The sequence below is a fragment of the Copadichromis virginalis genome, linkage group LG16, assembly GCF_057382275.1.
Source record: "Copadichromis virginalis isolate Kocher_CV1m ecotype Utaka linkage group LG16, C_Virginalis_male_GT1.1, whole genome shotgun sequence".
Taxonomy (NCBI): domain Eukaryota; kingdom Metazoa; phylum Chordata; class Actinopteri; order Cichliformes; family Cichlidae; genus Copadichromis; species Copadichromis virginalis.
The window spans coordinates 10,476,100-10,490,682 of NC_140633.1; the positions used below are offsets into that span (position 1 = coordinate 10,476,100).

The following is a 14,583-nucleotide window of genomic DNA, read 5'->3' on the forward strand; positions in this document are numbered from 1 at the left end:
ACATTTTCTTTTAAATCAAACATTTGAAAGCATAAATGACAAAATTCACAGTGACTGTTATTATGTGAATGGCTGGACATGGTATTAACATATTTTACATGAAGCCATGATGTGTTATATTACGAGTGAGCTCTGTAAAAATACTGGTATGCCCAGCAAAAATTTATCTTTAATTATTTGTTTATTCCAAACCAGGGATGTAGGTCTAGTGTCAGTGCACATTCTGTTTTCTTCATGTAGCATTTCATCAAACACCCCATTACTACATATACTTGGTTAGATATTTATGATGTCGAAACGCTGCTTGATCCAATAAAGCCATTAACTATACTTGAATGGGTCACATGTGGTTTTTGTACGTGAGACTTGAGGTGTCAGGAGGGAGTTTTGTTACTAAACCTTGGGCCATCATATTGACTCGTTTGAATGGGCCTGGATCTTGGTTGGGGGCATTGCCGTGGTGCTGATGTGCTAAAACAGGAGTAAAAAAAATATATGAATGATTAAAAAAATGTCAGAACCATTTATCTACCAAAATTAAAAACAAATTTAAGCATCCCCTTCTACATTTTTTCCAAGAGTCTGTGTTTCAAATTTACCAAAATTATTCATGGGATCTGATTTGGCTCTGAGTCTTACATATACTTGTTCTTTTACAGGCGAGTACTATTGGTGAGAAGAAGTCATTTGAAGGAGAGAGGAACTTGATTGAAGAGAGAAGTTCGAGTGATGCTCTTAGATTGACTTCTAACACTGAAAGTGCAAGAAACGAAGCAGGCACTGCAAAAGAAAATATCCCACAAGATTTGGATGATCAAAAAAATGATAAGGATATTACTGAATCAGAAAACGCAGCATTCGGTTCACCTACTAAGCAGAAAAGTCGAGGAAAGGAAGACCAAAAGGATGGAGAAGACAACGAGACGTCAGATGACACAATGGGTGGTTTGTCAAGTAAAATTAGTTTGAATTTTGATCATTCGGATCAAGTGCTGTCAAATAAACAAAACCCCCTAAAGCAAACAAATGACTCAGGCGACGAGCCAGGAGATGTAGGGGGAGGTATTACAGATATGGTTCTATCTGCATCAAGTACGAAAGAAATGGTTAAAAGATTACGGCGCTGCACAAAAACTGTGGAAAAGAGAGAACCAACAAGATCAAGTCTAAGGACTTGTAAGAAATTGCATCAAATGACACCTTGCGTATTGGATGAAGAGAAGAAAGAGTCATGCAAGAAACACTTCTGTTTATACTGCAAAATGGCTTTCGCTCAACTTGCAAAGCATTTGGAAAGGAAACATGCGGAGGAAACGGATGTTGCCCATGCAATACACTTTCCAAAAGGCTCCAAAGTCAGACAGACATTGCTTGATCAAATTCGCAATAGAGGAGATTATGAACATAATTGCCAAGTTCTTAAAAGTGGCGAGGGGGAAATTGTGACCAAGAAACAGGTCAAGAAACCCAGCATATCAGTTCGTGACTTCTTACCTTGTCAACATTGTTTTGCATTTTATCGCAAAACTGATTTATGGAGACACGAAAGGTCATGTAAAGCTAGAAAAGGAGACGATAAATCTACTGAGAAAACAAAAAGAACGAGAGGTCACAGTGCTGCCTCCCGGCTGCTTCCAATGTCAGAGTTCTTAACTGGAGGCTGTGAGGAAATCATCCACATCATGCATCAAGATGACATCTCGAGGCATATCAGAAACGACCCGCTTATTTGTAAATATGGCAATGCATTGTCTGTTAAATATGAGCATGACAAGTCTCAGTTTGCTTACATTGCACAAAAAATGAGGGAACTGGGTAGATTTGTGCTTGCCGTAAATGAGCTGGACAGGAGTGTAAAGTACTTGCATGAAATATGTCTGCCATCCCGATTTGAATTAGCTGTTCAAGGGGTCAAAAGGATTAGTGGATTTGACCCCAGTTCCAGTAAGTTTAAAAGCATTTCCCTTGTCACGAAGATTGGATACTCTTTGAAACGAGCTGCAGAAATTGCGTTTGGTGAGAGTCGCATGACGGAGGACAGTGAATCAGAAAGCGAAGTGAAAAAATTCATACAACTTCTTGATACAAAATGGAATGAGTGTTTTTCTCGCAAAACACTTGCCTCCTCTCTAAAGCAAGAAGTCAAAAAAGTGGAAGTGGACAAATCAACTGTGACAGAAGACTTGATGAAACTTCACAGGTTTATCACAGAGGAAGGAGACGAAACAAGAAAGGAGCTGAAAGAAAGTCCTAGTTTGTCAACGTGGAAAAAGCTCAGTGAAGCAACTTTAGCTGATGTCTGTCTGTTCAACAGAGGAAGGGTAGGAAATATTGGTAGACTGCTTTTGCAAACTTACATTCAGAGAAAGAGCAAAGGAATATTTGTGCCCTCTGCAGATCAAATAAGGAAAAGCACAAAATTGGAGCTAGAACTTGGTTCCGCTTTGACCAGGTTGGAATTAGAAGGTCAGTATGGAAGGAACATGCTGGTTCTTTTAACAGAACGCATGGTTTTGTCTATTGACTTGCTTGTTGAAAATAGAGAACGAGCAGGTGTGTCAAAAACAAACCCATACCTTTTTGCACGGACTGAAGGTCCATCCTTCATCCGAGCGTTGGATTGTTTCCGACGGGTTGCAATGGAATGTGGAGTTAAAAACCCAGAAGCACTTCTTTCCTCGTCATTAAGAGAGCAAATTGCCAGCTCCTGGCAGTTAATGAGCCTTAATGAATATGAACTGGATCAAGTGGCCAACTTGTTGGGAAAGAGCAGCCAGGAGTGTTACAGACTCTTAAAAAACGCATCCCAGCTAGAAGAAGTGAGCAAACAGCTGCTCAAGATGGATCGAACGCTGCCATCACTTCCAGACAGCAGTGCAAAAGATGGTAAGTACCTTTTTGTTCTATCAAAATATAGCTGATAGCTGCTCTCTGAGTCAATTTACTTTGTTCTTGACCTTTGTACAGGGTGGGCCATTTATATGGATACACCGTAATAACATGGGAATGGTTGCTGATATTAAAGTCCTGTTTGTGGCACATTAGTATATGTGAGGGGGCAAACTCCTCAAGATGGGTGGTGACCATGGTGGCCATTTAGAAGTCGGCCATCTTGGATACAACTTTTGTTTTTTCAATAGGAAGAGGGCCATGTGACTAGGGATGGGTATCGTTTAGGTTTTATCCGATACCGGTGCCAAATCGGTACTTTTGAAACGGTGCCGGTGCTTAAACGGTGCTCGAACCGGTGCTTAAAGAATGGAGAACACAAAATTGGTCCAAAAACCTCTCATGTTCAGCTGTTTGTTTGTTTTTTTTGTAAAAAGATAACAATGTTAGCCTTTTCTGCAGCTATGGGGCATATATGGTATCACTCTTGGCTGGAAGCAGTGCTTAAACAATGGAAAAAAAACACAAACTTTGTCCAAAAACCTCTCATGTTCAGCTGTTTCCCACTTTTTCTTTGGTCATTTTAGCCTTTTTGTCCAGGGTGAAGGGAGTATCTGCCATCAAACAAGAGGGCAGCCGCATGTAGCTATGATGATGTTTGCTAGTTCACCTTACATGCATTAATGTAATAACGTGGTTAGCCTACTCAACGTAAATTACACTCGAACAACATTAAGCTACTCACGCAGAGAAGAACGGCTGCTGCTGCCATCATCATCCTCATCATTTCTGCTACACTGGTAGGGCTAGGGGCCAGGACTCTATTCTTCGGGTTTTTGGGGGATGTTGCTCCGGGTCCGATAACTGGCAACCCACCCAACGTGCACAGTGTGAGGTCTCGCAGCAAGCTATCAAATACGGCGCATTTCTCGGCTTTTAAAAAAAACGCTATGCGTCGCCAGGTGTTTCATCGGATTTGAGGTGCTACCTCCTTTGACAGTATCACAGTATCAGCTTAAAGCACTTGTTGCAGGCTGCTGAGTTTGCATATTTTGCTGTGAAGTACAGCCAGACTTTTGACCGCTTCGCCTTGGACATTTTTAATCTGTAGCTCTGCTCTAACTGAACGTACGTACCTGGCCCCGCCTACTATCCTGGGAAACGTAAAATGATTGGCTAGAAGTGTATCACAGCTCAGGAAAAAAAAGCACCGAAATAAAGCACCGAAATGTGCGCTGCTTTTCGGTCTGGTTACTACCGTTTATGTCAGAACCGGTGCCATCATGGCACCGGACACCGGTACCCATCCCTACATGTGACACATCAAACTTATTGGTAATGTCACAAGAAAAACAATGGTGTGCTTGGTTTATACGTAACTTTATTCTTTCATGAGTTATTTACAAGTTTCTGACCACTTATAAAATGTGTTCAATGTGCTGCCCATTGTGTTGGATTGTCATTGCAACCCTCTTCTCCCACTCTTCACACACTGATAGCAACACCGCAGGAGAAATGCCAGCACAGGCATCCAGTATCTGTAGTTTCAGGTGCTGCACATCTCGTATCTTCACACCATAGACAATTGCCTTCAGATGACCCCAAAGATAAAAGTCTAAGGGGGTCAGATCGGGAGACCTTGGGGGCCATTCAACTGGCCCACGACGACCAATCCCCTTTCCAGGAAACTGTTCATCTAGGAATGCTCGGACCTGGCACCCATAATGTGGTGGTGCACCATCTTGCTGGAAGAACTCAGGGAACGTGCCAGCTTCAGTGCATAAAGAGGGAAACACATGTAGCAATTTCAAATATCCAGTGGCCTTGAGGTTTCCATTGATGAAGAATGGACCCACTATCGTTGTACCCCATATACCACACCAAACCATCTCTTTTGTTGTTCCAACAGTCTTGGAGGGATCCATCCACTGTGGGTTAGTGTCAGACCAATAGCGGTGGTTTTGTTTGTTAACTTCACCATTCACGAAACTTAGCAAGCAGTTTGCTAACTGTAGCATGGAAGATGGGTGGTCTCGTAGGGTGTCTTGCATTGAAATCTGCTGCAATGACCCAGTTACTGCGTTCACCAGATATCAACACAGTTTCGATCCGCTCCTCACGTGTTAACCTCTTCGACATGTCAATGGCTGTGAACAAAGAGAAACTTGTAAACAACTCATGAAAGAATAAAGTTACGTTGAAACCAAGCACACCATTGTTTTTCTTGTGACATTACCAATACGTTTGATGTGTCACATGGCCCTCTTCCTATTGAAGAAACAAAAGTTGTATCCAAGATGGCCGACTTCTAAATGGCCACCATGGTCACCACCCATCTTGAGGAGTTTGCCCCCTCACATATACTAATGTGCCACAAACAAGACTTTAATATCAGCAACCATTCCCATGTTATTACGGTGTATCCATATAAATGGCCCACCCTGTACTCTATTACAAGGTCTTGATCAGAAAATTTACCAGGTTCAATAAAGCAAAAACAAAAAAATTAAAACTGCATTCTAAATTGGATAAAGATTTTATCTCTTGCGTAGCAGTGATTCTCAATATTTGTCATTTTAGGAACTGCACAGAAGCCTGCTTTAAAAAGAAGACCTTGGAGTGAGAATGAGCAGGCTGCAGTGAAACGTTACTTGAGTGAATTTATCACAAGGATGAAGGTTCCGGGCAAAAAGGAGTGCAATGCTTGCATAGCTGCTGAGCCAGATCTCGGAGGAAGATCTTGGACAGACGTTAAAAACTATGTACACAACACACTACAGACAATGCGTAGGAGAAATAACATACAGAAGTCTGAGGGGAACCTTAATGTTTTGAATCCAAAGAGATCAAAAGCTGGAGTCCAAACCACAAAGACAACTTTGGAAGACACAAGCACTGTGTGTACTATGACAACAGTCGACCCAGATAACTTGAGAGAAAGTTCAAATTGTTGCATGACAATGCCGCCACCAGCAACCAACTTGGGAGATGCATCACCATTCTGCCAAGAGATTACTTCAAGTTACGCATCCTTGTGCTCATCTAGTACAGATATGGTCCATACAAGTCAACCATTGATTTCTACTTTCACACCATTGAATGCTACTGATACGCAAGTTGTTCCTACATTTACTCCACACAACACTACAAATGCCCTAATGCCTCCTCCATACACTTCAGAAAACAGCAGAATTATGCCATTGTCTCCTTCATATACACAGAATGCTACAAACATGCCACCTCCGTCTGTGTATGTACCACAGGACACTACAACGTCACAAATGATTCCTTCGTTTACCTCCCTTAATACTCCAAGTACCTCAATGGTTCCTACATTCACACAGTTAAATACTGTAAGTTCTCCAATGGTCAATCCATTCTCAACACTTAATGATGGAAGTAGGCCTATTATGTCTTCGTTTACACCTCTAAACCATTCAAGTTCACCACCTTACCCCTTAAGCCCATCGAGGGGCCCTGCAGCTGCACAGGTTGTCCCAACAATCCACGGACCCAGTCTTTCTGACAGAAGTCCGGTGGTATCTGAAAATGCGCCTATGTCTTCTGCAGGAAAACAAATCAATCCAGCTGTCAAGCCTCAAAAAAGAAACAAAAGGTTGTGGAGTGAGGAAGAACAGGCAGCAGTGAGGCGACAGCTTGGAGACTTCTCTAAGCTGGTAAAAGTGCCGGGCAAAAAGGACTGCGATGCGTGTTTAGCTGCTGAACCTGCCTTAAGCAGCAGAACATGGAGGGAGGTCAAATATTTTGTACATAATTCTATTCAGTCACTCAAAAGAAGAGGTCATACTGTTGCATCCAAACAAAGTGGAGGACAAGATCCAGAGACTCATAATTCAAACTCTGAGTGGGATGGTCCTGTTTATCTGTCCCTGTAAACGTTATTTGACATGCAGTATAACCACACGTTATCAGCAAGGTCTTAGATGTGAGAGGGACATCACTTTACCTCAATTTGTATAAGGTATAAAAATGAAACTGATGGAAATTAGTGTAACATACCATCGTAGCCACAAGACATTTATAGGCAGCCCTTTTATTCTTCAAATTAAAGACCCCAGAGTATCCCGGATCACGTTCAAGTATAAATTAAGCAATCAATTGCACAAATATACACTAAATGGGTGGAATTAGGGATGTTTGTACTGTAGCTTTGGCTTACAAGAAAATAAGCTTAGAATGCATATACTATCTAACACTGTCAGGTTGTCTCTAGGAAATATTCTAATTGAGTTTTGTGATCGTTTAGCAGACTTGAACCTCATTTTTGCCTGTAATGTTTCACTAGTGAAATCATTTTTGGGTGACAAGTAGTGCCACCCAAATATGCTTTCCCACACTGTAGTTGTAAAAATGATAACACCAAGAGTTGTTTGGAAATCCCACCTCCACTGTGGACAGGGCAGCCCATTTTAGAGCAAAGATGGCCTCTGGGCATTTACAGGGGGATTTTTACTTGTCTTTGACATGTACTTTATGCATCCGTCTTACTGCCTGTATCAATTTTAGTAGCATTTTTTAATGTGTTTTGGTGATTAGAAATCAAAAGCCTACCAGCAACCTTTGCAGTGAAACCGTCCAGCGTGATAGATTTACTTTGCCGTTTACCCAAACAAGCCCAGGTGTACTATATTCCTGCTTTAGCCAGTAGCATATATTGTAGATAGCTTGCAGCAGTAATAATATACCTTCCTTGCTGATAATAGAGAATTAGGAGCTGTGTGTATCTATAGCTGAAATATCAAAAGCACTTTCTTTCTTTAAAGATCCACTTAATACTTATCTATTATTATACTTTGTTATCTTTATCTTTAACAATCTGCCTAAAAGGTGTGTTGTATTTTTGTATACCCATACAGTGACTGTGTATAGCATTTTAGCATTTAATTGTATTTAGTGTACTCTAATTTTAGTTAAAATACACTACATTTGACTCATTTACATTACTTTATAGTATGTTTTTATTTTCTAGATGTTTATAACATTAATATCCAGTTGCCAAGAACAAATTGCCTTATGGCTGGGTTGCTGTCGTTCCCACTGGCTTCCACTTTGTCATAATACCTGCAGAAGCAGCATGCCTAGGTGCTCGTTTTTGCACACCTGTGGCCGTGGAAGTGATTGGAATATTTGGATGGGTAACTGAATACTTTTGGCAATATACTGTATGCATAATTGTCTAGCAGACATTAGACAGAGGATGAGGATGTTCGTTTCTGTTTACGGTTTCTAAGTATATTTCGCATTTCATTTTAAGGAGGAATTTGTGGCTTGGTTAGTTCAGCCCAGAGTGATGGATACAGGTTTGGAGACTGACTAAACAAAGTGATCACATTTTAGTTAAAAAATGAGTGAAGCACTTCCTCACGTTCAGTGTGTTGCTTCTTTCAGACTGGACATTCAACAAGAGTTGTGGTGTTGATGATCTGTTATTTAGGTCAGTCAACTTTGTAGATGCCATAGTCAGGACATTTGCAAAGAAAATGTAATCTTGAGTCATTTTTACCAGTAAATATTCAAAGACTGGACAGCATTGCTGCTTTCATTCACATTTAAAAGCTTTTCTATTAAGATCAATAGTAGCTGTAGTGAACCTGTTTTTAAGAAACCAGTGTTCGCCCTTTCATACCAAAGCTATTAGTGTTGGACACACATAAGACTGACTGCAATAGATTACACAGCCAGGTTAGATAGCACATTGCCATGTGATTTTCATCACGTCTTTCCTGTGTTGTTGCCGCCTTGTTAAAAAGGGTACATCTGTGTTACAGTGTATACCAGTAGTTACATATACAGCTGTATTTGGAAGATGAATCTGTGAATGGTATTGATGGTAATGATACAAATGATTGTTCAGGCACTACCATTGTTGTTTAATGTTGCAAAACTAATGTTTTTCCCTGCGTAGAAGTTACATTGTTTTTATTGCTGTTGTATAAGCACTTTATGTATTAGTCTTCATGTTGCCTTCAGTTAATACTTCATATCAAAAATCTGCTTGTACAATAAAATGCTTCTTGGCTTAAAATTTTAAAACTGGTGACAAGTGTTAAATGATTTCCCTTGATTTCCCGTTTGTTGGGTGAAGGTTTGCAGCTGTATTGATTTGATAAACCTGACTATTTTATACTCATGCTAACAGTAAAATTATACTTGGTCACATATTTTGATGTTTAAAGTGGCCGTGCAAACATGTTACACATGTTCAATATCTGAAATCGATATGTCAGCAAAGTAACTATTGCTAAACAGCATTAAAATAGCTGAAACTCCAGGAAATCTCAAGGTGCATGCATTTGTCATAAACCACGTAATAAAATGCTGATTTGATGATAAAATTACCAAAAAAAACAATGTCAGAACAAGTAAGCCTCACAAGCCAGTTACACTTGTACACATTTCAGTGCCTGACTTTAGGTCGTTGTAGATGTGTGTGGTTGTAGCAGCAGACGAACCCAGATATGGGTCAAAAGAATCTATACTCTGTGCAAAAGTAATGGTATAAAAATGCAAAACATTTCATCGCCCAAAGCAGTGCGATGACAAGTCGACGTATTCCTAGAATCTCAAGGCTACTTTGGTAAACAGGCTGTATTAAGTGTTTTCTAAATACATTTTTTATAGTAAATATTGATTATTATTGTTGTCATGCAGATATGTAAATGTAGTATTTTTTTTTTGTTTAGTTTTTTAATATTGAGACTATATAAGTACATTAAAAAAAAAAATCTATTTCTAACCCATATTTTTGTGAAGATGTTCAAGTAAATATATCACAACGTAATACTATATTAGCTTCAGTTTTGCACAAGGAGGTATTGATATTAAACTTGCAAACTGATAAGCAGGTTATTAATCATCTTCAAAAGCTGCCTGTTGAGCAGTTAGTCTTCTGTAAGTAAAATTGTAAACAATCATATTTATGGTACTTCTCAAGACAGCAAGATAGACATGACCACTGTAACGTCATCCATTGTTTAAGGTGGTCGCGTTAGTCATCAAAAAGAATGCAGGTTTAAGATACAACTGTGTTAGGTTTTGTTTTCAGATTAAGAAAACAAGCCGGTGTTATATACAGTTTGTGGTGTATGGTAAATATCTAACTAAAACTATATTGACTGGCTGCACTGGTTAGTATCTAAATTGGGATTGGTAAGTATTTAGCAGGGATATCACCATAACTTTATTATTATACGAATAATGATTTCATTGTGTTTGCAAATGGGGCATTGTACAAGGAGCTTCTCTTCACAGTGTTGTGTACAAATCATGCCCAGAAAACTGCACATGGTAATTCACTTTTTAGGCATTTCTATACAGTGCAATGGACTCCACTGCAGGTCTGTAAAAAGCTTATTGTTTTACAGCCTTTGTTTTAGTTCTGTGTCTATCTGTTTGTGTGCAGGATGGCAGTTGTATGACCCTCACCATGCTGGCAGCAATAGGGGGGCAGGATGACATCCTCAGGTTACTGATTAAAAAGGGGGTGAGAGTGAATAAACGACAGAAGAACGGCACTACAGCCCTGATGCATGCTGCTGAAAAGGTAACTCTATCTTTTATGTAAGTTAATCCTGCAGCCTTTAACTATACTGTGCATACAATTTTAATTCAAATTCTCAGTGAAAGCCAAACCAGTCAAAGACTCTGAAATAAAGGCATCTGCCTCTTTTGTTTTATCTTGTAAACACTTGATTCCCGTTTGTGTCATCCCAGAATTGTTTGACAACTGTTGCAATCCTACTGGAGGCCGGGGCTTATGTAAATGCTCAGACGCTGAGTGGAGAGACGGCGCTGATGAAGGTAACACTAGACAAACACTAACGGTCACTTTGGTTTTAATTAGTGCAAAATTACAGTTTGCATGCAGATTACAAATGGTGCTGTTTCATAGCAGATCAGTCAGAAATTATATATTTACTTTATAGTCCTTACCTGTGGTGTACCAGTATGAGGTTTCTTTAGAGAAGTTCATTACGTCCTTCCTTTTAGGCATGCAAAAGAGGGAACGCTGATGTTGTGCGCCTCCTGCTGGAGTATGGAGCTGACTGCAACATCCTGTCCAAACACCAGAACACAGCTATGTACTTCGCCCAGCAAAGCAAAAACCTGACGGTGTGTGACTTCATCAAGGACCACATCAGCATGTGAGTGCTAACCACATCATCACATCATAGTTTCATCAGTTTGGTGATGTTTTTGGAGACAGCATAGTGTGAATTAATATTTAAAGAGACAAACATTTACTTTGGTTTCTATCCTTAAAAGGAATGTCAGTAAATTTTGTCCTGCACTGTAGTGGTAAAACCAGTTTTACTACCAAATATATTTGGTTACACAGAACTAATTTATGTTGCAGGCTGTCCAGTGTGGCGGAGGACACCATCCGAGCATACTTTGAGTCTCGTCTGGTGCTGTTGGAGCCCGTCTTCCCTCTGGCCTGCCACAGGCTTTGTGAGGGTCCAGACTTCTCTATGGATTTTACCTTCAAGTCACAGCCTCAACCAGAGGGTAACCCCAAATTTTTACATATTTTTACATTACCTGATATGCAAAAACACCACCTCACTCGAGAGGTGGTGTATTTGCTGTTTTTCTGTTGCCAGACAGATTCATGAATTTTGTTTTTATCATGTCTGGCCACGCTTGGCAAGGATGCTACTCTTTTAGTAGCTTTGTGCTACTGATACATTTTTTACAGACTGCATAAAAGGAGGATAACACTGCAGACATCAGATACTGAGTACTGATGAAAAGGATGAACACTACTTACATTAGAATTCTTAATTGATTCATATTATGTACGTTTTAATATACCATTGAGGTGATTTGTTTTAAACATTTTGCTGATTTGAAGTCTTTCCAAGAACATAAATCTAAAAGCTAAAAACCTTTAGGCTGTTGACATTAATAAAATGTTTTGTAAATGACATCCCGAGAGAAAATAAAACTGCCTTTGAACTGTGATGTTTTATACATATTTATTTGAAAAGGTAATTTACAAACGCTCAATTTTAGCTACAAAACACAAGAAAATATCCAAAGATGAGGGAACTGCGGACAGGACAGTTTTACACCTGCAACAGCTTAGATTAATAGGTACTTGAGCAGATGCTACCAATGAACATACATATCTAAATAGGTGTTGTCAAGATAAAAAGATTACTCAGATTTGTATGTCTCTTTCAATCTTTAAAGTGAAACTTCCACAGTTCATATTACATGAAGGCAAAAGTAAATTGACCAGGAGTTGGGGAACTTCGGGCCTCAAGGGCCAGTTTCCTGCAGGTTTTAGATGTGTCCTTGATCCAACACAGCTGATTTAAATGGCTAAATTACCTCCTCAACATTTTTTTGAAGTTCTCCAGAGGCCTGGTAACGAACTAATCATTTGATTCAGGTGTGGTGACCCAGGGTGAGATCTAAACCCTGCAGGACACTGGCTCTTGAGGCCTGGAGTTTCCCACCCCTGGCATAGACCATACAATGCAGTCCAGCAGACATTATGAGGTATTATGAAATAAAGATGTAAATTCATATTTGGAACATTTTCTTTCCATTAGTCTGTAAGAAGACTTGTTATGGAAGCAAATTAGCCCAAACTCCCAAAATTGACCAGTGTGTGCAGTTTTTAGCTGCACTGTCTCACCTTAAACTGTAAACTGAACCTGCTATTCGGCTAGTACAAAGTGTAATGATGGATTGTGTTGCTGTGTGACAAGCACTGGTTATAGTGCAGAATGAAATCATTTGAGGTCATGGTCAAAGGCTAAACATCGTACCTCCTGCACATCACTTGTGTCCGGGCCTTCGTATGAGAACGGTCCGAACATTACCCCGACGTTTTCCAGAGTTGATGTGCAAAAATGGCTTCAAATGTCAACGTCATTAGAACGTTATCCCACTAATGTGTTGGCTATAAATTTCTATTCCAATCGAACCTTTCTGTGAAGTTTTATCATCCCTCCTACTTCCAGGTTCAGGTATCCTCCTCTTCATCTTCCACGCCAACTTCCTGAATGAGATCACAGCCAGGCTATGCGGACCTTGCAGTGTGCACGCCGTGGTGCTCAACGATAAGTTCCAGCTGCCCATTTTCCTGGTTGGTTGAAATGATGATTACACAACAGTTGGTTAAAAACAAAATGTGCCAAGTGATTAATGAAAGATAAAATTGAGAAATTTGATAAACTATAAAACAAATCGACAAAAATAAAACTGAAAAACAATTTTAATCCATCGGAATTTTATTATATTAAATCCTCCTTTGATATCATTCAGAGTGGTCGTTTGTCTATTGTTTACCCTCACTCTCTCTCTTTACAGTGTTTTTCACTATTGCTGCTTTGAGCAAATGAACAAGCAGTTCACAGGAGACCATGCAGCCATGTTTAATGTCACTGTGTGGATTCAATGTACTTCACCTCATTAAATCGTTTAAATTTAGGCCACAGTGCTAATTTTTGCTTATTTTTTTCTACTTTTTGCCTTCAACGTTTCAGGATAGTCACTTCATCTACTCTTTCAGCCCGAATCCAGGCGTCAACAAGCTCTTCATTCGCCTTGCAGAGGCGCCAGCAGCCAAGGTGACACACACACACACACACACACACACACACACACACACACACAGTGAGACACAAACATATGAAACATCTTAATCAGGCATACAAAGGTCACTGCTTCTAACCAGCCCATTGGGAAATCTGACTAAATGTTTTTGAAACTGAGGAATGCGATTTTATTTTTCATGATTTAAAAGAAGAATAAATAATACCACAAATGGTCATTATTAATGATTTACGTGTAGAACTAGGCATGTCCATTATCTTAAAGGCAACCCAAAGAAATATACAAAGTTGTTTTTTTGTTTTTTTACAGAAACCTTTCAATGCAATCTTTGGTTTTACCGTTTTTAAAAAGACACTGCATGCAGCTGAGTGGGTTTGTCTTTTTCAGTCATGACAGAAGACACTTCATCCTCAAAGATGATACCTGGGCCTGTCTGTGTGCTACTCTCACTGGCATTCAATCCAAACCCAGTTTGTCCCCAGAACATGTATACATTTTTAAAGTGGGTCATCGATATATAGTTTCATTATAAGTAAGTTAATAAATGAACTGGATGCTCTGGGTTTCATTTGTAGTTGTTACTCTCAGTTCATTTCATTGTTTTCTTCAGTCTGTCCTCAGCTATTGTTGACTTCCATATTGATGATCTATCATATCTGCTACAGAATTTCTTAACGTTGGAAAATCTTTTAGTCTAATATAACACACCTAACCACAGGCCCAACCTATTTTTACTCCTGGTTTATGTATAGACCCCCCACACAGCCCTCTGTCCTAGTGTCTAACCGCCAATGCGTCATTTTTGACACAGTTTTACAGGCACGGCTTTCTTCTCCGAAGCAAACTACACAGACAGCTATCTTTAATGTGCAGCCAGGTTTTCAGATCTCTTCTCTGTTTTTTTTCCTGTATCAGCACCTACATTTTCAATATCGATGACTTGGTTAATTAGTGCAATAGTATCTGCTCATGAGCTCTTGATAATGTGGCTCCCTTATTAACCCCAACTGCCAGTCCTTCCCTTTGAAATGACAATGATATTCCTCCCCATAGCAGAGAGTGTAGAAATGCTGACATAGCCTCGACTACCTTCATAGGAAGGAG

The 14,583-nt window shown here is 39.7% G+C and overlaps 1 protein-coding gene across 3 annotated transcripts in view; it reads left to right on the forward strand.

The window, feature by feature from the left end:
• Positions 1-14,583, forward strand: part of mphosph8 (M-phase phosphoprotein 8) — a 29,542-nt gene that overhangs the window by 11,093 nt on the left and 3,866 nt on the right. The window contains exons 8-13 of one of the 3 annotated variants that reach the window (XM_085435257.1): positions 10,313-10,453; positions 10,624-10,710; positions 10,900-11,054; positions 11,267-11,418; positions 12,885-13,009; positions 13,410-13,493. In XM_085435257.1, coding sequence (XP_085291383.1) covers positions 10,313-10,453; positions 10,624-10,710; positions 10,900-11,054; positions 11,267-11,418; positions 12,885-13,009; positions 13,410-13,493 — 744 coding nt within the window. Of the gene's footprint in view, positions 1-659; positions 2,887-5,469; positions 9,511-10,312; positions 10,454-10,623; positions 10,711-10,899; positions 11,055-11,266; positions 11,419-12,884; positions 13,010-13,409; positions 13,494-14,583 lie in introns of those variants that run through there. The other 2 variants (XM_085435255.1, XM_085435256.1) reach the window with 2 other exon arrangements.